Here is a 22778-nt window from a genome sequence, read left to right on the forward strand (position 1 = left end):
AAAGAGGTGCTCCACGTGGATTGGATGATTCCCTACATGGATACGCCCATTAAAGGAAACTCTGCTACGTCATATCCTGTCTTGGGCAGCCTGGCTTTTTTTTCTGGGAAAGATGAAAAATATGTTTACTGAAGGCCACATTTCAACAAAAACAAAGACTTTTAGCATACACACGCATCATTCATAAGATGGTCCAAAAAAATTAATGAATAAGAACAATAATCAAGAATCTAGAAATCTTTATTGCCAAGTGAGCTCCCAAACACAAGGAATTTGACCTGGTGAAAGGAACACTGGTACTTAACAACAAGACAGTAAGGACAATAAATACATAAACCTAAAAACTAACTTTAAAATTCCAAATAAGAATAAAAATAATAATACTATCTGTACAAAGAAAGGTATATAAGTACTATTAAGACATAAAGAAATGAATTAGCCTAAGCCAAGTGCACATTTTAGTGGATGAATATAATAAAAAATTATGTTATAGAATAAATTACAATATTGAACGTGGTTGTTGAGATATTGCACTCGAAATCAAGGATTGCACATGTATGTGATGTATCACAGGAGTCTTTAGTGGTTTACAATAACAACAACAATAGTAAACAATATCTTTTTTTAAATCTACCGAATGAAAATGTTCCTAGAAATATAAAAAGATAAGTATTCAAAATGCTTATTCATTATTTCAGCTGCACAGTGAAGATTAAAATTGTGATTACTTTATTTTAAAATAAAGTTGGATTATGATTGTAATGTTTATATGTTTTCCAAAAACAAAATATGAAAAATAAAAATACAATTTCGGGTTGTAACCAAGCGGCAACCTCTGGTCTCAAAAAATGAAGCCAATGTGGAAGTGTTATAAACTGCAATTCATTGAGCATCCGATTGAGGCTGGCTGCAAAAACACCGGAAACCACATACACACCAATTCAAAAAAGACGATCTTTGCAGCAGAAATAAACATGTTTACAGCCTGGTTCAAAAAACGGCTTGGCTCTACAAAGCTAATTTCTCTATCGGCACACACTGTAGTCAGTTCTGACTCTTCCAAAAAAGGAGAGAAAATGCACATATAATCATTGGTTTATTAATTGTAGCCATTTTTTTCTTTAATTTTAATCGAATGACTGTTTCAAGTATCACTCAGTGAGCTAGCTTGAATGTGAACTTGGAGTTGTTAGCTAATTTTGTTGTTATATGTGTTTAGGGGGACATGTGCGGTGGCCCTGAAGGTATATTACATGTGTATCCTTTGTTGAAATATTCCTTTATTATTTCCATCTCCTCTTCCATTCCTTTCATCTCAGTTTAAAATTTGAGAAGGGACTCAGCTGAGTGGAGGTAATAGAAACAGGAAATGATGTTGAGTTGTTGGGTTCAGTCCAATCAGAAACCAGAAGTGTTGTACCTCCCCTTCCTGTTTTCTGAAATGTTGTTGTGTTTCTTTAATGTCATCATGTTTTATAAAAAGTTGTTGTGTTTTGCCCTTCAGGGCCACCGTAGACATGGCACCAGAGTGGATTGCAATTACATTTTATCAGACAGTAATAGACAATACTATTTCAACAAAATGTCATTATGAATGTCAGTGGATTTGAGGAAAACAAATGAGACAAAGTCACAACTAAACTACCAAAAGATAACACTTAAGGCATGCTTTGACTTTCTAAATCCAGCCATCAAAAGCTCTAAATATACATTTTGTGAATGTGTTATCCAGCATGCTAGGGTGGTATGTTTTTGAAACACATAAACATAAAGTTTATCTGATCCACTCAACTTGTCATTCAACCTCAAATATTCCAGTTTGAATATTTTGTAAGTCTGCATGAGACAGAAGCATCAGAGGTTAGACTTCAGACTGTTGATTTGTCAGTGCCCTTTGGACTCAAACCAACCAGACAGGCTGGTCAGAGGGGTTCAGCAGGGCCTAATATTTAAGCTTGGTTGTCATGTTTTCATGTTTTTACTATAATCATAGTAAACAAATTCCTGTGATGGTTGGTGACTCCAGTTAGTATCAACAAAGAGCTTAGAATCTTGAACTGTTGTACAAAAAGGAAGTTATCAAAATAATAAAATAAATATATTGATTTTTCACACATGTGTAGTATCTCTATCTCCCACATGGTGGCACCGTCGAGAGCAGCAGCCACCAGTGACGTAGAAATAGCTGCTACAAAACATCCAGAGAAGAAGAATAACAGAAGTAAAAAGGCTGATCAGTTATCAGTGTACACAGCAGAAATGATTGCAATAATCATCAGTCTTCAGTGGGTGGAGGAGGTCGGGCCAGACAGGGTGGTGGTGTGCACAGATTCAGTAGCAGTTTTGGAAAGCATTCACACATCAAACACTACAAGAGAAGATTTACTCATTGATTTACAACACAGTTTGCTGAGACTTTACAGGGGTGGTATAGATGAACAGTTCTGTTGAGTGCCAGCACATGAGGGGGTGAAAGGAAATGAGGAAGCAGACAAATTAGCAAAAGGGGCACTGGGAAAGAACATAACAGTCCAAATTGCTCTTGGGACAGGAGAAGGGAAAGCAACGATTAAGAAGAAAGGAATGGAAATATGGCAGAAAAGGTGGGAAGAAGACCAGAAAGGAAGGAGCTTTTACAAAATACAAAATTCAGTAATAACAAAGAACTATAAGGAAAGGAAAAGAAGGGAGTAAATGATCATAGTGAGACTCAGAGTGGGGCATAGAGGACTTTGTATATATTAGGAAAAAGGAGTAATGATTGCTGTGAGAGGTGTGGAGGGAGTGAGAATGTTGAGCATGTGATTTTGAATTGTAGCAGGTATGCAGCTGAGCGAGAGCAGCTCCAGGCAGTGGTGGATACTTATTACTTTTGCTCCACTACATTCAGAGGACAATTATTGTACTTTAGACTCCACTACATTTCTATCAATGCTCTAGTTACTCACTACTTTTGCTTTGAAGTCAGCTCATGAATTTCCTTCTGTTTTCTGAAATCTGATCCTAAGACAGTAAAATGTGTCTGTGTAGTTCTGTTTGTCTCAGTGGTTTAGTCATACCTGTATATCGTGCGTCTCCATGGTTGAACGTGGAGCAAACACAGAGCAAATTTCACTCAGATCAGGCAGTTCATGTAGAGGTGGTAATGATGGCTATAATTCTCCACCTGAGCACCTATGGCCATATCTTCAGTCTGTGTCAGAGTTTTTTTAAATGAAGAATGATACGTATCATGTGAAATGTTCTCCCTGTTCCCCACTCAGCCCAAACATACAAACATTCACTGTCCAACCTGAGAAAGTGTGCTGAGCTCTTTATTTACAGTCTATGGTTGAGCTATGTAACATTTGTTTTACTCCAGATGAACATTTCAAACTAAGTTGTCTGTGCTTGGAATAACTTAGTTTCTGTTTTCATTCCATGGTATAGTTTTTAGAGATTTCAAGTAATGTTTTCTAGATAAACATAATGTAACAGAATGTACTCCTATGTATTCTTTATTGCACTTCTGTATTCTGAAAATACAATGTTTTGGGATGTTTTAAGAAGTACTTTGAATACTTAAGTATTTTTAAAAGGAAGTACTTCAGTACTTTAACTCAAGTAATAATCCGACAGAGCAACTTTCACTTGTATTGGAGTAATATTTGACCTGGAGTATCTATACTTTGACTTGAGTAATGAAGCTGTGAACTTTGTCCACTGCACAAGACTGATCGGAAGAATTTAATGAGGAATTGACATGATGATACACACTCTTGTACAGTAGGTGGCGGTATGCACCTAAAAGCTGTTTGCGATCCGCCATGAACCATAAAGAAGAAGAAGAATAACAAAAGCAGCCGCAGTTTTTCAGGGCAGGAACACATCACCTCAGTCTCTGGGTTTACTTTTACTTCAGTTCATAAAAATGTAACTGGGAAAAAACACATTTCGGGGTGTGGAGGCTTGTGTGGAGTGGGAGTTTGTCAGACTCAGCTTCGCTTGTGTTTTCAGCCTGTTGTTTGTGGATTCCGGAGCTAAGCTAGCTGTGAGGTTAGCTCCTCTTTACCTGGCTCGTCTGTCAGACTGTCTGACCTGAGATTATCTGTTTACCGTCACCACTGACCTGACACCTTGCTCCCTCACAGCCTTTCCGGTGCTGATATTCAGGTGAGTGAGCTCAGGCGATGTTCTTGTCATAAATTGTTTTTACATTGTTAGCAGGTATCCCCTTGCATCAGACTCACTGCAGTAAATGATAACCAGGTTCTGTTTGTATTCAACGCACTCTCAAATATTTGCTAATTTCTTTGCCTTTAAATCCGAATTTAACCCTTTGTTCAAGATTCAGAGACAGATTAAAACAGCTCCTTATCAACTTGCAGTGGTGGACAAAGTACACAGCTTCATTACTGAAGTCGAAGTATAGATACTCCAGGTCAAATATGACTCCAATACAAATGAAAGTTGCTCTGTCAGAATATTACTTGAGTTTAAGTACTGAAGTACTTCCTTTTAAAAATGGTTAAGTATTCAAAGTACTTCTTAAAAAATCTCAAAACGTTGTATTTTCACAAAGCAGTGCAGTCAAGAATACACAGGAGTACATTATGTTTATCCAGAAACTATTACTTGAAATCTCTAAAAACTATACCATGGAATAAAAACAGAAACTAAGTTACTCCAAGCACAGACAACTTAGTTTGAAATGTTCATCTGGAATGACACAAATGTTCTGTAGCTCAACACTCTTTCTCAGGTTGGACTGTGAATGTTTGTATGTTTGGGCAGAGTGGGAAACAGGGAGAACATTTCAAAACGTATCATTCTTCATTTCAAAAACCTCTGACACAGGCTGAAGATATGTCCACGGGTGCTCAGGTGGAAAATTATAGCCATCATTACTAAATCATTACTAAATGAACTGCCTGATCTGAGTGAAACATGCTGTTTGCTCCACGTTCAATCGTGGAGATACATGATATACAGGTACGACTAAACCACTGAGACAAACAGAACTACACAAACACAGTTTACTGTCTTAGGGATCATCAGATTTCAGAAAAGAGATGGAAATTCATGAGCTGACTTCAAAGCTAAAGCAGTGAGTAACTAGAGCACTGATTGAAATGTAGTGGAGTCTAAAGTACAATAATTGTCTTCTGAATGTAGTGGAGTTAAAGTAATAAGTCCCCCCAAAAAATAATACTCAATTAAAGTAAAGATACTCAAAAAATGCACTTAAGTATATAAGTACGTTTACTCTGTTACTGTCCACCACTGTCAACTTGTATATGTGTGCGACTCTTTCTTGTGACCATACTAGACAATGCATTTTTATTATTTGGTACTCCTGTTATTTCATCACTGAGACAGGACTGTGCTGTTAATGTAAAACACCAACTCAGTACCTAACACACTGTTTGTGATTTGCCTCTATTTGGGTGATATGGTGGCCCTGAAGGACAAAACAAATGACGAAACACTTTTACCATTTCTGAAACAAATTAACATTTCATTCTTACGGAAAAGGAATGTACCAAATACCGGAAGTGATCGAGTGAGGGGTCATTTAGTTTGTTTTGATGGAGATGGACATGGTTTACATATTAGGACATCCTCGGGTCTCAGAGAGAGGTGTCAGACCTCAGATGAAAAGCATCATGTCTCCGGAAAAGCTCCTTCATATCTCCACAAAACCTTCATCATGTGTCAGAATCCAGATGAAATGGCCTCAGACCACATAGCCTCAGGCTAAACGGAGTCAGGCTAAAAGGAGTCAGACTGAACGGTAAAGTGTTCTGTCGTTTGTAAAATATTCTCCAACTTTGTAAAAGTGTTTCATCTTTTGTAAATTTGTTTTGTTCTTCAGGGCCACTGTAGATTGATTATGGAGACTATCTTTTCTAAAAGGAAGTAGATCAATTTCCCCTTATTTGATCACCCTAAAAACAATCTGCAAAACTGATATATTTTCATTCTTTTAAAGCAGCTGTGAGGTGTTTTTAGCCAGTTACGAAACACACTGACATAAATATAGATCCGTCCATATGACCTAAAACAGCAGACCAGACTATCAGTGATGAGGTTGACTGCATCTTGATAGTTATTTTGATGTTTTACATCAGCTGGTGGGGGTCAGATGAATTTACTTACTGACTACTTTTTACACTTTCCTTGACGAAGCTTTCTAGTGAGTGTTAAAATAAAGCAGGACAAGATTATTTGGTAGAAAACACTACACACACATCTAAGGTCAGAATCCACAAGGGGCGCCAAAATCAACATAAACCAAAAGTTCCTCACAGGACCTTTAATAGTCAAAACTACTAATAACTGTTAATTACCTAAGTGTATATTTTCTGCCTTGTCTTTCTTATATATTTGCAAATTCCTTGGAATTTAAACGTTTTGGGGGGCTAACCAAGCCACCAGAAGATGCCCTATTTGATGTCTATGATGTTGATGATCTTTTTTTGCCATTTTAATACATTTTGTGGCCTTAAAATGGATTCATCCTAAAAAATTAATCAATTTCAGTTTGTGAATCCTTCAAGAAAGTGACGGAAACCTTCAACACAGGCTTGGGCCTAACATCTTGAGTGTTTGCTCTCATGATTTTTGAGTATATATATCAATCCATAGCGCTCTGTTGCAATGACAAGATTAGGCACAGCTGACCTGTTTTGTTTGTGTCATGTCTCTTTGACAGACGTTTCGATGGGAAGTCTGGGCAGCAGATTCCAGGCCCCCTCTCTGGGCCCAGAGGAGGCTGTAGAGGGCACAAGCACGAGTCGCAAGCACGGCTGTGAGTGTAAGAAGAGGAAACGAAATGCTCAGTGTGACTGTGAGAGTGAACAAGAGGAGGATGATGCCATACTGGACACACCCCGCAGGCATGTACTATAGGAAAAAAAACGATTCAGCTTCAAATATCTATATCTCATAATGAATTAGTCTTACTTTTTTGTCTCTTTTGTTTATTTATTGTGTATGTGTTTGAGCAGGAAGAAACTGAAAAGCACATCACGCTACATATATCAGACTTTGTTCCTGAATGGGGAAAACAGTGATATCCGCATCTGTGCTCTGGGACAAGAATGGAACCTCCACAAAGTCTACCTATGCCAGGTAAAACATGAATGCAATAACACCACAAAGACTGGCAATCATGTCTGTTTTTTCACACCTGTATTTTTCTTTCATTCTGTAGTCGGGGTATTTCTCCAGCATGTTCAGTGGCTCTTGGAAGGAGTCCAACATGATGGAAATTAACTTGGAGATCCCAGACCAGAACATCGACACTGAAGGTGAGGATATCTTAGTCCCAAAAAACAGCTGTCGTTGTCAGCGATTGTCTTTGTGTTATACTGACAGAACTTTCCTTGTGTGTGTGTAGCTCTACAAGTCGTCTTTGGATCCTTGTACCGAGATGATGTCCTCATCAAGCCAAGCAGAGTTGTCAGCATTCTTGCCGCTGCTTGCATGCTACAGCTGGTCAGTAGTCTGGATTAAATCCTGAATGTCAAAATGATTATCTTGACTTTTGTGTTTGCAGTCATATGATGCAAAACCTAATCAGGTCTTGTGGTTTGTTGTCGTGTGCAGGACGGCCTGATCCAGCAGTGTGGAGAGACAATGAAGGAAAACATCAGTGCAAAGACTGTGTGCGGATACTATGCTTGTGCCAGCATCTACGGCTTGGATTCAGTCATGAAGAAGTCAGATTTGAATTCATTTTATTACAGTTAAATCAGAGCATTTCTACAGTAAATCTGTCTTTAATGCTGCGTTGTACCTTACGTTATATATTTGTTTCTGCAGGTGCCTTGAGTGGCTTCTGAACAACCTGATGACCCACCAAAATGTGGACTTGATGAAAGAACTTGGGTACTTCTTTATCAATTCTTCTTTATTTACATGTGTTAGATTTTATCGTAGCTTTTCTGTAAAGAAGCAGTCAAATTTCATTTTTCATCAACCTGAAAGTCATTACCATGTGCAAAATAAAATGTTGTTGTTTGCTTTGGTACTTAAACTCTTACAATGAAAGCACAGTGATCGCTGCATTTCAAATATCATCATGACCATACTCACTGTTTGTCTCTGTGCTGCATTTACAGAGCAGACGTGATGGAGCAGCTCATCCAGTCCTCTGACCTGTTCGTCATGCAGGTGGAGATGGATGTATACACTGCTCTGAAAAAGGTAGACGAGAATTTCTATGATCTATACCCTTCTAATACACACATATTGTATAACACCTGTTCCTAAACACTCTTTGTAATGTTCTCTCCCTGCAGTGGATGTTTCTGCAGCTCAATTCGGCGTGGGACGGCCCGATCAAGCAGCTTCTGGCTGACGCTGATGCCTGGCTCTGCAAACGTAGGACAGGTACAAACAGGACAAATCTAATGAAACTGTAACCTTTATGTGCTGTCTCTCTTTTTTTTTTATGAAGTCACACAGATTAATAACCCTGTCTCCTCTGTAGATCTGTCTGAGAAGGAGCCGTTCTTGAACACAGAGGAGGGTGCAGCGTTTCGTTCAGTGTTCAAATACGTTCGCCTGCAGTACATTATCAACGACCTGGCATCTGCTCGCATCCTGGAGAGAGACAATATTCTGCCTCCTGGTATGATGTGGTGTCTGAGTTGTTTTATTTTTTTAGGATTGTGCGTCCTCTAAGATCTGAAAAAACGTTCCACACAGTCATGAATTTAATTTGCTTGTACAAAGGCAGTAAAGTGGATAATTTAATCTCAGTTCAGTTGATTCTTTTTAGAAAAACATAAATCAAGGTTGTTTTTCTACAATGTGCTTAATTCAGTTTCACGAGTTGTCTCATTTAATTTAAAGCATTTGATACGTTTGTCTACAATTCACTTAAGTGTAACAAAAATGTGATAAATAGTACAGCAGTGTCTTAATGCTGACATCTCCAGGAGGGATGTTTCCCTGTGTGTTTGCTTCTTTAACATTTTCTGGTTTTCTGATTCCAGATTGGTTGACGTCGGTGTATAAAAACCAGTGGTTCGCGATGCTCCGGACAGAATTTGATAACGATAACGGGTGAGAACCTGAGACTGAACAACTGTAATGTTAGCTGTTTCATTTCAACTGTCTTCTGCAGCATAACCACCAAAACTTCCTGCATATGACATGACTGTGATGCTGTTAGTATGACAAAAGCAACTCTCTTTCCTCTCCTTAGCCCCCAAGAAGCAAACAAAGATGAGTTTGAGCTGAGCAGTATGAGATGTGGCAGGAAGCTGACCAAAGATGGAGATGTGAGTCAGACAGTCATACTGCTGCTGCTGTTAATTCAGCTCCTGTTCATTGTGTGTATCTCATATTGTTCATACATGTTCCTCTCTTTAGTACTGCTGGCGGTGGACTGGCTTTAACTTTGGTTTCGACCTGCTGGTGACCTACACAAACCGTTTCATAGTCTTCAAAAGAAACACTCTGAGTCAGCCGTGCGGGGGCGCTGTGAGCCTACAACCTCGGAGGCATCTGGCCTACAGGTTTGTGGAGCAGTCGAACTTTGATTAGATAAGATAGAACGTATCAATACTGAAGGGAATTCTGGAGGTAGATTACTCCAAAATAAGAGTTGAAATATGAATACCACTAAAGAGCATGATGTATAATAGAATATAATGGAAATGAGGGATAAACACACAAATAAACTATGCCTAAAACATGAAATGCATATGGCAATATATAGAAACATAATGTAATAACTTTAATAGTAGTTAAACTAGGGGGTTGCAAAAGCTTAGATAGCTCAAGATAATGAAGAAAAAGTAGTATATGATATCAAAGTATCTTGTTTTGAAGCTTTGGTCGTAATAGAATTTATTTCTGACTCCTTTTATTTGTCTAGGTTACGTCTCGCCTCCTTTGACAGCCGCGGAAAGCTGGTCTGCAGCCGCTCAACAGGCTACCAGCTCCTCACCCTCGAGAAAGACCAGGTCAGTGAGCACTTCAACCTCACACATCTCTATTTTCAAGCTCTTACGTATGGACCCACCTCCACTCTTTTACTTTAACAAGCACTCCACAAGGTTTATTAGACGACAGTACAACACCAACATTTGCTTCAAACGCATGATTTTTACATGAGGGAGAAAAGGTGTTAAAAAGTGGTCCTGCCAGCCAGATCTGTGCTGCTCGTATCCCACATTGCTTTGTAAAAGGAAGCAAACAGTTGCAATTCACACATTTTCAGACGTGCACCATCACTATGCATAACCTGCGGATCTAGACTTGCTTAATATCCCTTTTTTGTTCTCTCATCACTCAGGAGTATGTGGTGATGAATCTGGACAGCCGGTTACTATCATTCCCTCTCTATGTGTGCTGTAACTTCCTGTACACGTCGCCTCAGTTGGACCAACGTGCAGATTCCTCCGAACAAGAAAGCAGTACTCGCATCGTGTCCTGATGTCAGGTCAGCAGCCGCTAACTGCAAATATTCCTCCGGTAACGCTGAGACACTGACAAAAAAAAAAAAAAAAGCTCATGTGTACAATCCACTGCCACATTTAACATCACTGTGATGTCGCTCATATCATCTGCATGCTGTGTAATCCAGTGAGGTGTCTGGGAAAATGTTTTATGTTTATGTGTTCAGTGTTTTGTGACATTCAGACTCAGCTGAAGGGATGTGGTATGACAGAGACACATGACTGTGGCTATGAGGGATCAGGCTAGTTTTACTTCCAGAGCAGCTTCACACATCGGACCTCTGCCAGGAACTGTCAGTAATGAGATGTAGGACCACTTCTTCGGATGAATAAGTCGTGGGAGACGATGGAATTCTGCACTTCAGGACTTTAATTAACGGCTGTATGATTTAAAGATCTGGGGATAGTTTTAACCATGCAGCACTTTGATTCAGAGCTGCTTGAATGGAACCACTCTGGATGTGTGTGTTTGTGTGAAGCCATTATCACCCAGGAATGTGGGAACATCATAAGGGAACAACACCAGAGAGTGAAACTGGAACTCCACTGATGGCGGCAGTCAGAAACTCTACCAGCATATCGCCACCTTTTGAAGCAGGTGGACATTTCCAGTCAGCACGGGACTGCACCTACTATATGTTCTGACTTTAATGAACAACTTTATCCATTGATCAACCAGAATACCACATACACCTATAATGATGATGAAACACATGTTCCACTTGGCCCATTTCAGAGATAAAAAGATGCTCTGCAACACGTTCAGAGCTGTTACATGAGAAAATTAAAGTTTCTCTACCCCACATATCATTTGAATATCAGCTGATTGAGATTTAACATCATACCTGCTGCAAATGTAATAATCATACTCATGAGATGTCAAATTTTAGTTAAAAAAAACAACAACTGACAATGCAGTACAAGCAGGATATGTTGCACCACTCCTCAAACCTAGCAGGTCCACATCTCTCTGCTCTTCTGCTCAAAACAACTCACCCCTCTTCAGATTGTTATCCTAACTCAACGTCAGGTATCCACTGGACTCTGTAAATACAGTATTTGTAAAGTCAAATTCATGATATCGACCTTAAAGTATGAGAGAATGTTGCTTTTATATAATACAATTTATCATGACCATGTGGACATTACAGACCTCCAAATAAACTTGCATCCAGAAGTCAAGATCCACAGTCGACCCAAACACCCTATCTTCATGAGGCACAAAGCCTGGGCGCCTTTGTGCCTCAGCTTCTTTGATGCAGTGTGAATGCCAGACACCAGATAATCAACACCAGCCATTGTGGTCACTTTTGTATTATTGTTTAGGTCACTGTTAGTTTGGCCGTTTTGGAAATCTGTTACCTCATGCTGTTTAAAAAAACAGGACATGTACAGCTAACTAGTCAGTAAGACTCCCCTGTACAGCTGCAACTGTAACTGACTGTTTTTGTTTTGTTTTTTTGCATTTATTTATTTTTTTACTTCATTTGTATTTGTATTTGTATTGATTCACTTTTTGAAGAATAAAATATGTACACAGTCCTGGACAGCCAATAAAAGTGCCCCCTCTTGTGGGCTGTGGTGCTATCACACAATCTCTTTTTGCCAAGCAGACTTTTACTACAGCGAGTGCTTCACTTTCTCATGGTTCTGTAGCTTTGGCAATAAAATTAAACAGACTCAGGCATTCTCTGGTCCTTCACCTCTTCATCACCTCACTGTTAAAAATCCTTTTTACTGAACATTTCTCATTTGATACACAGACTGCAGTGTCATTTGACGCACGTTTCTTGCAAATTTATCCTGATAATCTAATTTATTATGATCTGTATCGTCTCATTTCATTCTTATCAGATAAACACTGGATGAAAACTTCCTGATATTAAAGCTCCAGTAAGGAACTTTTGGTTTATGTCCATTTTGGTGTCCCCTGTGGATGAATCTGTTCCTGTTTTTTGTCCTGAACGTGTGTAGTTAGTGTTCTTGGCAAGAATCCCATCCTGCTTTTTTAACAGTCAAATGCATCACTCACTGATAGTCAGGGCCTATACCAGCATCATTTGGTCTGACACCTAGCTCCACTTGTGGTTTCACACGTTGAAAATAAAACTATATATGAACAGTCACTCTTCTTCTTGATGGTTGTATTTGTTTTTTTGTGTTGCAAAAAACAATATTAATTTCAGTCCATTTCATAACCACAACAAAATCCCTTACTGGAGCTTTAATTGAAGCTCTAATTACCACTATGTAAATTCCCTCCTTAGCAGTCAGCTCAAATACAACTCAGCAGTCACTTCCCTGTTAATAATTTGGTTACAACAATCAGATTAAAACCAGACTACTGAAGACTTATCTTTCTTTCTCTTTATTCATCAAGCAAGTCTGATAATTACTCTACATTAATTGGATGTAAAATACCTAAATATGATTCAGTCTTAAAATAAGTTCATTTAATTCTCTTCGGCTTAACTAATCTTCCTGATTCTTTGAATGTATCTATGGGCTCTAGTTTTATCATCAACTTCCTCTCAGGCATGCTGTAATATGTTTCTGTTAGGGATGAGTGAAGCTCATTATTATTAAGAAAAATCATTCAATTAGGTGCTTAATCAACTTCACATGCTGCAACACGTTTTATAAATTAACTCATCTGATGATCTGTTGAATATATTCATGTACAGTGTCCTCATGCAGTTTCTGTCACCTTTCTTGTTCAAGTATTTGTATCATATAAATATTGAGAATGTTCTTCTGCAGTCATTAAAACTGTAACAGAAGAATCACTTGTTTTTGAGAGTGTCTTGTCTCAATACACGTCTTGTTTTTTGATGGCATGAAAGCAAAGCAGTCTTGAAGCAGGGACGTTTACAGTACTTTTAATCCAGACGTGAATGTATCTCAACATTGGAGGTAAGAGGGTTTAGAAGAACTCACAGTACAGTGAGATAAAAAAATAAAGGGATAGGAGGTGCAGGCTGGAGGGGAACAAATATGGCCAAGAAGAGTTGACTCAGTAAAAATCAGACGTTAAGCATTGAGGGATGTGGGTTGTGTTGAAAAGAGTACTCCATATTTTAGAATGCGTTACCCTGTTATGTACTTGTTGAAAATGCACACTCCGGTCTACTCAAAGCAGTTTGACAGCAAACACGGATTTGACACCAGATGACTTCCTGGATATTTTTCTTATCGCAGATCTAACAGACTTTCAGCTCCCAGTCTCCAGGGAGGAAGCTGTTTGTAGATTACTCATAGTACAAAAACAAATCTCACAGTAAGCACTTTAAATCTTGACAACAGCACCAAAGCTTCTCAAACACATAAAAACTCTCTTATGCATTACAAGATTAAACTTCCCTCCTCCCACCCTTCATGGAGCCTCAGCCCTCTACTCTTCAATCGTTGAGCTTATTGAACCTGCACTGCTTTAAATGTGTGTAAAGAGCTCAAGCCTCCAGGGCGGGTCACAGTTGTCCACCCTGCTTTTCACTGAGGTATAGAGTCCAAGTTCTCTTTGAGTCTGCGGGTCATGCTGGGGATGAGGTTGATGTGGTCATCCACACAGCTGCCGACACATCGCTCCATCATCGATCGAACAGCTGGCTCCTTGGCGCCCGAGTCAAAGAGATCCTTTGCCTTATCGTTGCAGTGCATTGTGCATCTGGTCAGACGATCCTAGAACCACATAAACCAGACAGAGGAAAGGGTTAAAAACCAACATCTTTCAAAAGGTGTCTCTCAATCCCACATGTGCCTTTTTTAGAAACCCCCTTGAAATGTGTTCCCTTAGACATAAAGCTAGTGTAGTTGTAGATTTGACCTTCTAACAGCCAGGTGCCTCACTCTACTCTTCTGTAAGGAAACACCATATCCTCAATGTGACCAGACAACTTGAGACAATAAGCACTTAATGAAACTCAAGATTATGAGCAGAGCATTAGATACATCTTTGATGATTTATTGCAAGACTTAGAGAAGATGTTGACACCTTTCTTTAAAAGTAAGAGAGGTTACAAGTATCATTTAGGAAGGATGGATTAAACCAATGCTCAAATGAAGACCCACCCTCCCTTTCTTTGTTAAAAATATACACCATCAAAAACTGTGCTATATACTCCATGCACTACATCACTGTGCAATCATTCCTGAGATGTGAAATATCAGGATTTAATAGTTGTAATCAGTTGCTTTAGCTCATAAAGTATACTTTCTCATTTTAATATTTGCTGCAAACAAATGTTGATATGTTCATTTAAAACTTGATGAAAAAATCAACAGAAAGAAAAAGTCTAGTAGATGTATGTCGATACCTGTCTGGTGAAAAAGCAACTAAGCATGAAAAGGCAGGAACCTTTTTTTAAGGGCGGAAATTCACAGTTACAAGCTACTAAATCAAGTGAATCACAGCGTCTTCTTTTGAAAAGTACGCACACATAAAAAACAGATAGAACAAAAATTAAAGAAAGAGAAATCAAGTGAATCATTGATGTGTGTGATGTAATGGTGGACGACAGGCGGAATAAAAGCACTGCAGTTAATCTACTAATCAGACATGTTCAGCATTGCAGGCCCTGCCCCCCAAAAGCCCTGGGACCTTTGAAAAGTACTATCCCCCTAGCAGGGGCTTTTTAGGGGAGAGATTATCTACCCCTAAGCTACTTTTTTGCCCTAGGTCCGTCGATCGAAACACACGTAGTTCCGGGGTAAAGTTCCTCTGGTCGAAAAACGCCTTATCAGTATCTTTTTGGCAAAATTGAGAAAAACAGACTAAATGTGGTTGAAATGTGAGGGAAATATATATACAGTTTGTCTTTCAACTTTAAATTTGAGTCCTTTTAAAAAAAATAAGTTAATACTTTTCGGAAGAGAAATGTCAATTGGGGTGACCCCTGTTGACCAAGCAGTGCCGCTCATCCCTTTGCTGATGTGTTCCTGTAAATTAGTGTTTTCTGTCAAAGATCTCATTCTACTGTCACTCATTGTGAATATCTACTGATGTATAAAAGTGTTTCTTTAGCATGCACTGTATCTTGTTGTCAGACAGCAGTCCTGGCAGGGGCAGTTACAGTCATTAAAAAAAGCTATATAAAAATAGTCCTTTTTTTTTTTACTTATGGTGGTATTAGTCAAAATAGGACATTGATATTAATTTCTGTCTGATTAATATACACTTAAACACTCCTCACCAGGGCTTTAAACCGTCCACTGACATATACCCTTGTCATTGAAGGGGATCACATAGCAGTGCCATATGTCCTACACCTAAAGTCCAGTCCAGACTCTGCAGAGTTTGTTGTTGAAAGAAGATGACCTTTTCCTCACCTGAAACTTTTCCAGCTCTGAGGTGACCAGTCCCTGAGCTTGGGCCAGAGGAGTATGACACCTCTCTATGCAATGATGCACCTGAGACATGGAGTCTGAGGTGCGCTCACAGCACTCTGCGCTGCAGCTGAACATACGACCCTGCAACAGATCAGACATGTGATGGATTCAGACACTGCGTAAATCAGACTGGCACAAACGAGCATTTTGCACGTGTCTAAAAATCACCTACCTGCATTTTACGGATGTGGTCTCTCTCCAGGCTTTGGACCATTTCTTCCACCACATTCTGCATGCGTGCCTGATGAGCCTCTGCCATCTCTGTTCGTTCTGCTCCTTCAGCAAACTCTTCACTGATTCTCAACACAAGCTAGCATCTAATCCGGACCGGCCTGAGACAATGCACCGAGGTGTCGCCTGGTTGTTTTACTCTACTGTTTGATAGTAACTAAGGTCACCTCCATTCAAGCATGGTTCAGGATGAGAAGATGAACGCCTCACTTCCGCTCTACTTCCGCAACCGGTTTCTGGACAAAATATGTCTTCCGGTTAGTGTGGTCAGACTTCAAAATAAACTCCCACTTGGGTTGGGATTTATTTTGGTTTTATTTTTTATTTTATTTATTATTTATTTATTCCTTGGTTGTTATTTACAGTCTATGATTGGGACAAATTGGGTTAAAAATACTACTTTTACTGTAATAGCACGCTACTCTATATTGACTGTTATCAAAATAGCTAGTGAATTGATCTTAACATCATCTGTTTTTAGAAAATGTGAAATTCTAAAAAACACAACTTCTGTTTGGTCTAAATAGAACCTCAAAATAATGGGAGCATGTACGTTTTTTTTTTTTTTCAAAGCTCATTTACCCCAAAACTATGGACTGATGGTACATAAACAAAAATAGGAATAAATAACAGAAAGAAACGAAAAGCAATAATTTAAAAGTAAACTTAAGACTTACATTTTAATCTAGCTTTTAATGTGGAGTAATGTTTAATGTTTAACCCTGGACAGCAATGTTATTTTAATTATTATTTTAATCATTATTATTTTAATCATTGCTTCAACATGTATTTATCTTATTTAATTATGTATTTATCTGTTTATTTATTGTATTCTTCTGATCTTGTTAAGGCTACCTTATTTTTTACTTTTCTTTCCACTCTTACGTATTTTATTAATTTTACTGTATTGATTTTATTTTATTTTTAAGTATTTTATTTATAATCATGCCTTTTATAATTTTACCATTGCTGTTGTTTTCTGTCAATATGTTATTCTGTGAAGCACTTTGGGAAGCATGTGCTTATGTATGAAAGGTGCTTTATAAATAAAGTTGAGTTGAGTTGAGAATAATCGCAACTAATGAGCCATTAAGGCTTTTATTGTGAAAGTCGGACGTAAGCTTTCCCGGAAGTGTGTCTCAATATTAGGAGACGTTTAAGGTACTCCGTGAATCAACAGTCAAACCTGTTCCTTGAGTTATTGTCACGTACAGTCTTTTAGTGTGTTTTGTAAACTGTAAAGTTTTGTGTTTGTAAACAAGAGAAGAAGCTTCAGCGAGCTTCAAACTTACCCTGAAGCGTAACGAGGTAAACTTTGTGAGGATACACACGGACCTCCTGTAGAGACTTATGAGAGAGTAAGTAAACACTCAACACTTTACACTTCAGGTTACCTCTGAACGCTTTCTCTGTATGAAGTTCTTACTGACATAATGTGTGTTCTTTGCTGTTTAAGAAGTCATATATCTGCTTTTCTGTATTATTCCTTGCCCTCAGAAGTCCCCTGAGTGTGACCTTTGACCGACACCGATAGTGACCTGACAATGCTTCCTGTTTCTTCTTTCTGTATAGATGGTCCAAAGAGTGCAGTAGTACTGGATGCTCATGATGAATCCACAGACCCTGTCCCTGAGAGCGCTGCTCTTCCTCGGGCTTTGGCACAGTGGGAGAAGAAGTTTAGCCTCTGCTCCAGATCTCCAAGCTCCTCCTAAAAAGATTGGTAAGCCAGTCCAAGGGTGAGAGTGAAAACAAAAACACACCACTCTTGGGATGCAACAATATATCGACTCAGTATCAGGATAAGTCTGTTTGTCTTTGGTTAATCCATAAAATGTTGACATGGCAGTTGGACTTCACCCCTGATTTAACTAGATCTATATCATAGACTCATATTTGACCTCTAAGATGATTCTGCAAAGTAAAAAACATATATTGAAGTAATTACCTCAGGAGAATACTCTCTTTACGGGGCTTTTGTCATTGCTTCTTCACAGCTGTGGTAGGAGCAGGCATCGGCGGCACAGCTACAGCGTTTTTCCTGAGACAGGAGTTTGGACCTGGGGTGAAGATTGATGTGTTTGAACCTGGATCTGTTGGTGGGCGATTGGCGACCGTGAAGATGGGAGATTATGAGTATGAGACAGGTGGTGCAGTGATCCACCCTCTGAACCTACACATGAAGCACTTTATTGAAAAATTAGGTAAAGACTATATTTGTTGAATTAAGGAGACTTAACACAAATAGAAGAGTATCTTAAACCATCATTGTTTTACAGTCTGGAATGTTTGTTGTATGAGTTTATGTTTCCTGATCTTCTCAGGTATTTCTGCAAGGAAAGAGGTGCCTTCTAAAATGGCCATCTTTGATGGAAAGGAGCTCACATTTGAAGAGAGTGACTGGTTTATAATAAACTTCTTGCGCCTACTCTGGCGATACGGGTTCAGCTTCATTCGTATGCAGATGTGGGTGGAGAGTATTATGGACAAATTCATGAGGTAAGGAGGAAAAGTAGATGTCATGAAGTTGGAGGTTCATGTGCCTCATTCTTTTATTCTCAGTTTTTGTGGAATCCTTTCTTTTACAGGGTCTACCAGTACCAGCAGTATGGTTACTCATTCACCACTGTGGAGAGGCTCCTGCATGCCATGGGCAGCGATAGTTTCCTCACCCTGATGAATCAGACCCTGGAGGAGACGATGATAAGTGATGGCTTTTCCCAAGTCTTCCTCAACGAAATCGTCGCACCAATCACTCGTGTCAACTACGGCCAAAGTGTTCGCATCAGTGCCTTTGTGGGTACGTTTTACAATGTAAGAGTTTAGATCAGTTTGTCATGTGTTTAGTTTGATGTTTTATTTAACAACAAGAGGATTCACACATGAAGTGTTTGTGTTGTCTTGCAGGGGCGGTGTCGTTAGCTGGAGCAGATTCAGGTCTGTGGGCAGTAGATGGAGGCAATAAGATAGTGTGCTCAGGGCTGTTGTACCACAGCAAAAGTGAGCTCATCCCTGCCAGAGTGACGTCAATTTCTGTTAAGGCCCGGCCATCCAAGACAGGTAACATCACATTCCCCCATTTGCTCAAGTCCTGTCACAGATGGATTTCTCGGAGTCTTCTTCTCACTTTAAAAATCTAAAATGTGTCATCTGTTCTTTGATCCTTTTCAGGCCCCACTACCAGTTACTATGAGGTCAATTATGCAGATGAATCTGGCTCAGCCCACGCTCTGTATGACATCGTGGTGATAGCAACACCACTCCACCAGGGTAAATCTGACATCACGTTCTCAGGCTTCTCCCCTCCAATCCCATCTCACTACCCTGGACGGTACCATCAGACCGTTTGCACTCTGGTCCACGGAATGCTGAACACGTCCTACCTTGGGACCTCTGTGCCTGCCTCAGAGTTCACCGTGTCCGAAATCCTCACCACAGACTCGAAGGGCTCGGACATCAACAGCCTTAGCTCCATCGACCCTATTCACATCACACCTGACTATAAACGCCCCCCTGCTAGCCAGACCAAAGTGTGGAAGGTGTTCTCCCCTCAGCCGCTGTCCAAGGACCAGCTGAATGAAATGTTCCTCTCCCGGGACTCAGTATCCGAGACTCGTTGGTTGGCTTATCCTTCTTACCGCCCGCCACACAGAAAGACCCCGCCTTACATTTTACACAACCGGCTGTACTACCTCAGCGCTGTGGAGTGGGCTGCTAGTGCCATGGAGATGAGCGCCATCTCGGCCAGGAATGTTGCCCTGCTGGCGCACCACCGCTGGCACGGTCAGGTCGACAAGATCAACCAAGAAGACCTGCACACCCGAATAAGAGGAGAACTCTGAATAAGAGTTTAGAGAAATAAAAGTAGCACATACAGGTAGTCATGGATATGCCTGCTGCACTACGAAAACACTCCTGTCAGGCAAATCCCAACTCTCTATCAGGTGTCTGAGGTGCACGAGCCTCTTTAAGCACAACTCCTCTGGGTCTTATTGTGGTGGTTTTGGCTATTGTTCTAATCTTCTACCTGCCAAATTACTTACTGTGACCCTCAGAAAACTTGTTTACAAGTGAGCCCTAAACATACTTTTGTGACCACTGTAATCTGAGGTGAATTAACCCTTTACACACATGAAAACACTACTCTACCTTCCAAGATCTCAGCAGTTCACTGAAGGGAGTGCAGTGTTTTAACCAGCCTTAATTAACTTGACCAAAACTAAGACAACAAATGAGAAAATTGGTAATATTTTTTAGTGTGTTGAGGTCTTCAAAATGCTCCTTTTCTCCACTAGACCTTGACAATACAACAACAAGACTCCTCTTAAAACATAGCAACAAATCCTGAGATTTAAGAGGCAGAACAACAAAGTCTTGGACATTTCTGCTTCAAAAATAACTGAAAACACCGAACTGGTCATCAAAATAGTTGATGCTTTTATTCTTTTAATTGATTAGATAAACAATGACAGAACAATCGTTCCACTAATCTCTTATGCAAATAATAGTCATCACTGTGAGCCATGCTGCACTACAGGGTAAGCACACACTTGCCAGTGTTCCTCTGTCTACATGAGAGCCTTGAACTAAGTGTTTTTAGATCCATTTAGATTAGAGCTAACTTTTTATAACTCAGTGATCAGATGCCACAAACATTTTTAGCCTTTGGACAAAACTTTTCTTTGTTACACTACAAAAAAAAGTAAGTTTTAAGTAAGTGTTTTTCTGTTATTTCTAGTAGGAAATTTCCCATTCAACTTCATTAAAGCCTGTTATCAGATTAATGTGGCTTATTTGATGACTAATGAGATATTTCTTTAGTAGAAAAAAACCAACACTTGCTGAATTTAGATTTTTTTGCAGTGTTTATAAAGCTGTCCTTTTATTTGAAAGGTTTCTGTGTCTTCTGATGATTTCCTCTGTCCCTCTTCCTCCTCAGCAGTCTACTGTACATGTAGTGAGTGAGTTCAGGCAGTGTCTTCTCTTTGTTAATTAGATTTATTGTTGTCACTGTAATGTTAAGAATATACTTGGACAGTCTAATCACACTGATGAGTTATGAGGTGTTTGTATTTGCTCTTGAAAATACGAGTGTGCCTTAAAACAGAATATTTGGCTTCCATTTTTACATTATGATAAATGTCCCTATAATTAAGAAATCAGTTTTGTCCTTCGGGTCCTCTTTGTCATCTTTCATGACGTGGCCACCAGGACCAAACTGAAAACAATATGATATTTTTCTGTATCTTGTTGTATGCATCAACAGGATATGTTTTGTTAAACCTGTGATTTTTCTGATGTCATGTTTCTTAAACTAGTGTTCTGTCTTAGCAACTTTGAGAAGATAATTGTTGTCTGCTTTATGTTCATGAAGCACTTTTAGAGATGAAATAAATAACCATGTGAAGAGATTAGACTGACTCCTTCTGCTCAAATAAAATGAGCCTTTTAACAACAAATCTACATTTTGATTCCTATGTTATTTGACCTCAAACATCACTGATGACCTCTCATTTAGATCAGCTGTTCTAGGAGGATTTTCCTGACATTTCCAAGCCATGGTCCACAAAGAGCTTCCAAAGCAGCAGAGGGATCTGATTGTTGAAAGGTATCAGTCAGGAGAAGGGTACAAACATGTTCCAAGGCATTAGATATACCATGGAACCACAGTGAAGACAGTCATCATCAAGTGGAGAAGATATGGTACAACAGTGACATTACCAAGAACTGGACATCCCTCCAAAACTGATGAAAAGACCAGAAGAAAACTGTTCAGGGAGGCTTCCAAGAGGCCTACAGCAACATTAAAGGAGCTGCAGGGATTTCTGACTAGTACTGGCTGTGTACTACATGTGACAACATCTACCCTATTCTTCATATGTTTCGGCTATGGGTAGGGTGGCAAGGTGGAAGCTGTATCTTATGAAGAAAAACATCCAAGCCCGGCAAAATGTTTCAAAAACATACATGAAGTCTCCCAAAGGCATGTGGCAAATGTTTTATGGTCTGATAAAAACCAAGGTTGAACTTTTTGGCTATAATTCCAAAAGGTATGTTTGTCATAAAAACAACACTGCACATCACATAAAGAACACCAGACCAACAGAGAAGCATGGTGGGGGCAGCATCATGCTCTGGGCCTCTTTTTCTTTAGCTGGATCCAGGGCCTTAGTCAAGGTGGAGGGAAGTATGAACAGTTACAAACACCAGTCAGTTTAACACAAAACCTCCAGGCCTGCGTTAGAAAGATGAAGATGAAGAGGAATTTCACCTTTCAAAATGACAACGAACCAAAGCAAACATCCAAATCAACGAAAACATGACTTCACCAGAAGATTAAAGTTTTGGAATGGCCCAGACATAGTCCAGACCTGAATCCAGTTGAATATCTGTGGGGTGGTCTGAAGAGGGCTGTGCACAGGAGATGCCCTCACTATCTGTTGGATTTGAAGCTTTTTTGTAAAGAAGAATGGGCAAATATCACCATGTCAAGATGTGCCATGTTAATGGAGTCCTACAAAAAAGACAGAGTGCTGTAATAAAATCAAAAGGTGCTTCAAAAAAATTATTAGTTAAAGGGTGTGTACACTTATGCAACCACATTATTATTATTTTGTCATTTTTCATTCTTCCCCCTAAAAGATTTTATGTTTTTTTTTCAATTGAATTGTTCATGTTATAGGTCATATTAAAGGTGGAAAAAGTTCTGAC

The 22778-nt window shown here is 39.3% G+C and overlaps 3 protein-coding genes across 3 annotated transcripts; 2 read left to right on the forward strand and 1 right to left on the reverse strand.

Moving 5' to 3' along the window:
* Positions 1 to 3802: 3802 nt before the first annotated feature.
* Positions 3803 to 12576, forward strand: gmcl1 (germ cell-less, spermatogenesis associated). The gene is made up of 15 exons (XM_034708966.1): positions 3803 to 4152; positions 6695 to 6878; positions 6990 to 7113; positions 7196 to 7292; positions 7382 to 7479; positions 7591 to 7703; positions 7807 to 7872; positions 8106 to 8190; positions 8286 to 8376; positions 8477 to 8617; positions 8985 to 9054; positions 9197 to 9272; positions 9364 to 9509; positions 9872 to 9959; positions 10292 to 12576. Exons 2-15 carry the CDS (start codon positions 6703 to 6705, stop codon positions 10430 to 10432), a joined length of 1512 nt encoding a protein of 503 aa, XP_034564857.1. The 5' UTR covers positions 3803 to 4152; positions 6695 to 6702; the 3' UTR covers positions 10433 to 12576.
* Positions 12577 to 13317: 741 nt separating this feature from the next.
* Positions 13318 to 16316, reverse strand: fam136a (family with sequence similarity 136 member A). Its single transcript, XM_034708967.1, has 3 exons — positions 16012 to 16316; positions 15780 to 15920; positions 13318 to 14132 (listed from the first exon to the last, which is right to left on the reverse strand). The coding sequence occupies exons 1-3, from the start codon at positions 16096 to 16098 to the stop codon at positions 13944 to 13946; spliced, it is 417 nt and encodes a 138-aa protein (XP_034564858.1). The 5' UTR covers positions 16099 to 16316; the 3' UTR covers positions 13318 to 13943.
* Positions 16317 to 17180: 864 nt separating this feature from the next.
* Positions 17181 to 21530, forward strand: pcyox1 (prenylcysteine oxidase 1). The gene is made up of 7 exons (XM_034709849.1): positions 17181 to 17428; positions 17643 to 17790; positions 18065 to 18271; positions 18392 to 18566; positions 18656 to 18867; positions 18975 to 19127; positions 19239 to 21530. The coding sequence occupies exons 2-7, from the start codon at positions 17670 to 17672 to the stop codon at positions 19907 to 19909; spliced, it is 1539 nt and encodes a 512-aa protein (XP_034565740.1). The 5' UTR covers positions 17181 to 17428; positions 17643 to 17669; the 3' UTR covers positions 19910 to 21530.
* The last annotated feature ends 1248 nt before the right edge of the window (positions 21531 to 22778 follow it).

This window comes from Notolabrus celidotus, chromosome 19, assembly GCF_009762535.1.
Source record: "Notolabrus celidotus isolate fNotCel1 chromosome 19, fNotCel1.pri, whole genome shotgun sequence".
Classification (NCBI taxonomy): Eukaryota; Metazoa; Chordata; class Actinopteri; order Labriformes; family Labridae; genus Notolabrus; species Notolabrus celidotus.

Bases quoted from the DNA above. Each gene is read 5' to 3' on its own strand.
- pcyox1 (XM_034709849.1), top strand. From the start codon at position 17,670: ATGCTCATGATGAATCCACAGACCCTGTCCCTGAGAGCGCTGCTCTTC. The intron at 18,272-18,391 runs GTAAAGACTATA...TGATCTTCTCAG, and splicing joins GCACTTTATTGAAAAATTAG to GTATTTCTGCAAGGAAAGAG. The intron at 19,128-19,238 runs GTAACATCACAT...GATCCTTTTCAG, and splicing joins GGCCCGGCCATCCAAGACAG to GCCCCACTACCAGTTACTAT.
- gmcl1 (XM_034708966.1), top strand. From the start codon at position 6,703: ATGGGAAGTCTGGGCAGCAGATTCCAGGCCCCCTCTCTGGGCCCAGAG. The intron at 7,293-7,381 runs GTGAGGATATCT...GTGTGTGTGTAG, and splicing joins CCAGAACATCGACACTGAAG to CTCTACAAGTCGTCTTTGGA. The intron at 8,377-8,476 runs GTACAAACAGGA...TCTCCTCTGTAG, and splicing joins GCTCTGCAAACGTAGGACAG to ATCTGTCTGAGAAGGAGCCG.
- fam136a (XM_034708967.1), bottom strand. From the start codon at position 16,098: ATGGCAGAGGCTCATCAGGCACGCATGCAGAATGTGGTGGAAGAAATG. The intron at 15,921-16,011 runs GTAGGTGATTTT...GATCTGTTGCAG, and splicing joins ACCACATCCGTAAAATGCAG to GGTCGTATGTTCAGCTGCAG. The intron at 14,133-15,779 runs GTGAGGAAAAGG...ATGTGGTTCTAG, and splicing joins CAGAGCTGGAAAAGTTTCAG to GATCGTCTGACCAGATGCAC.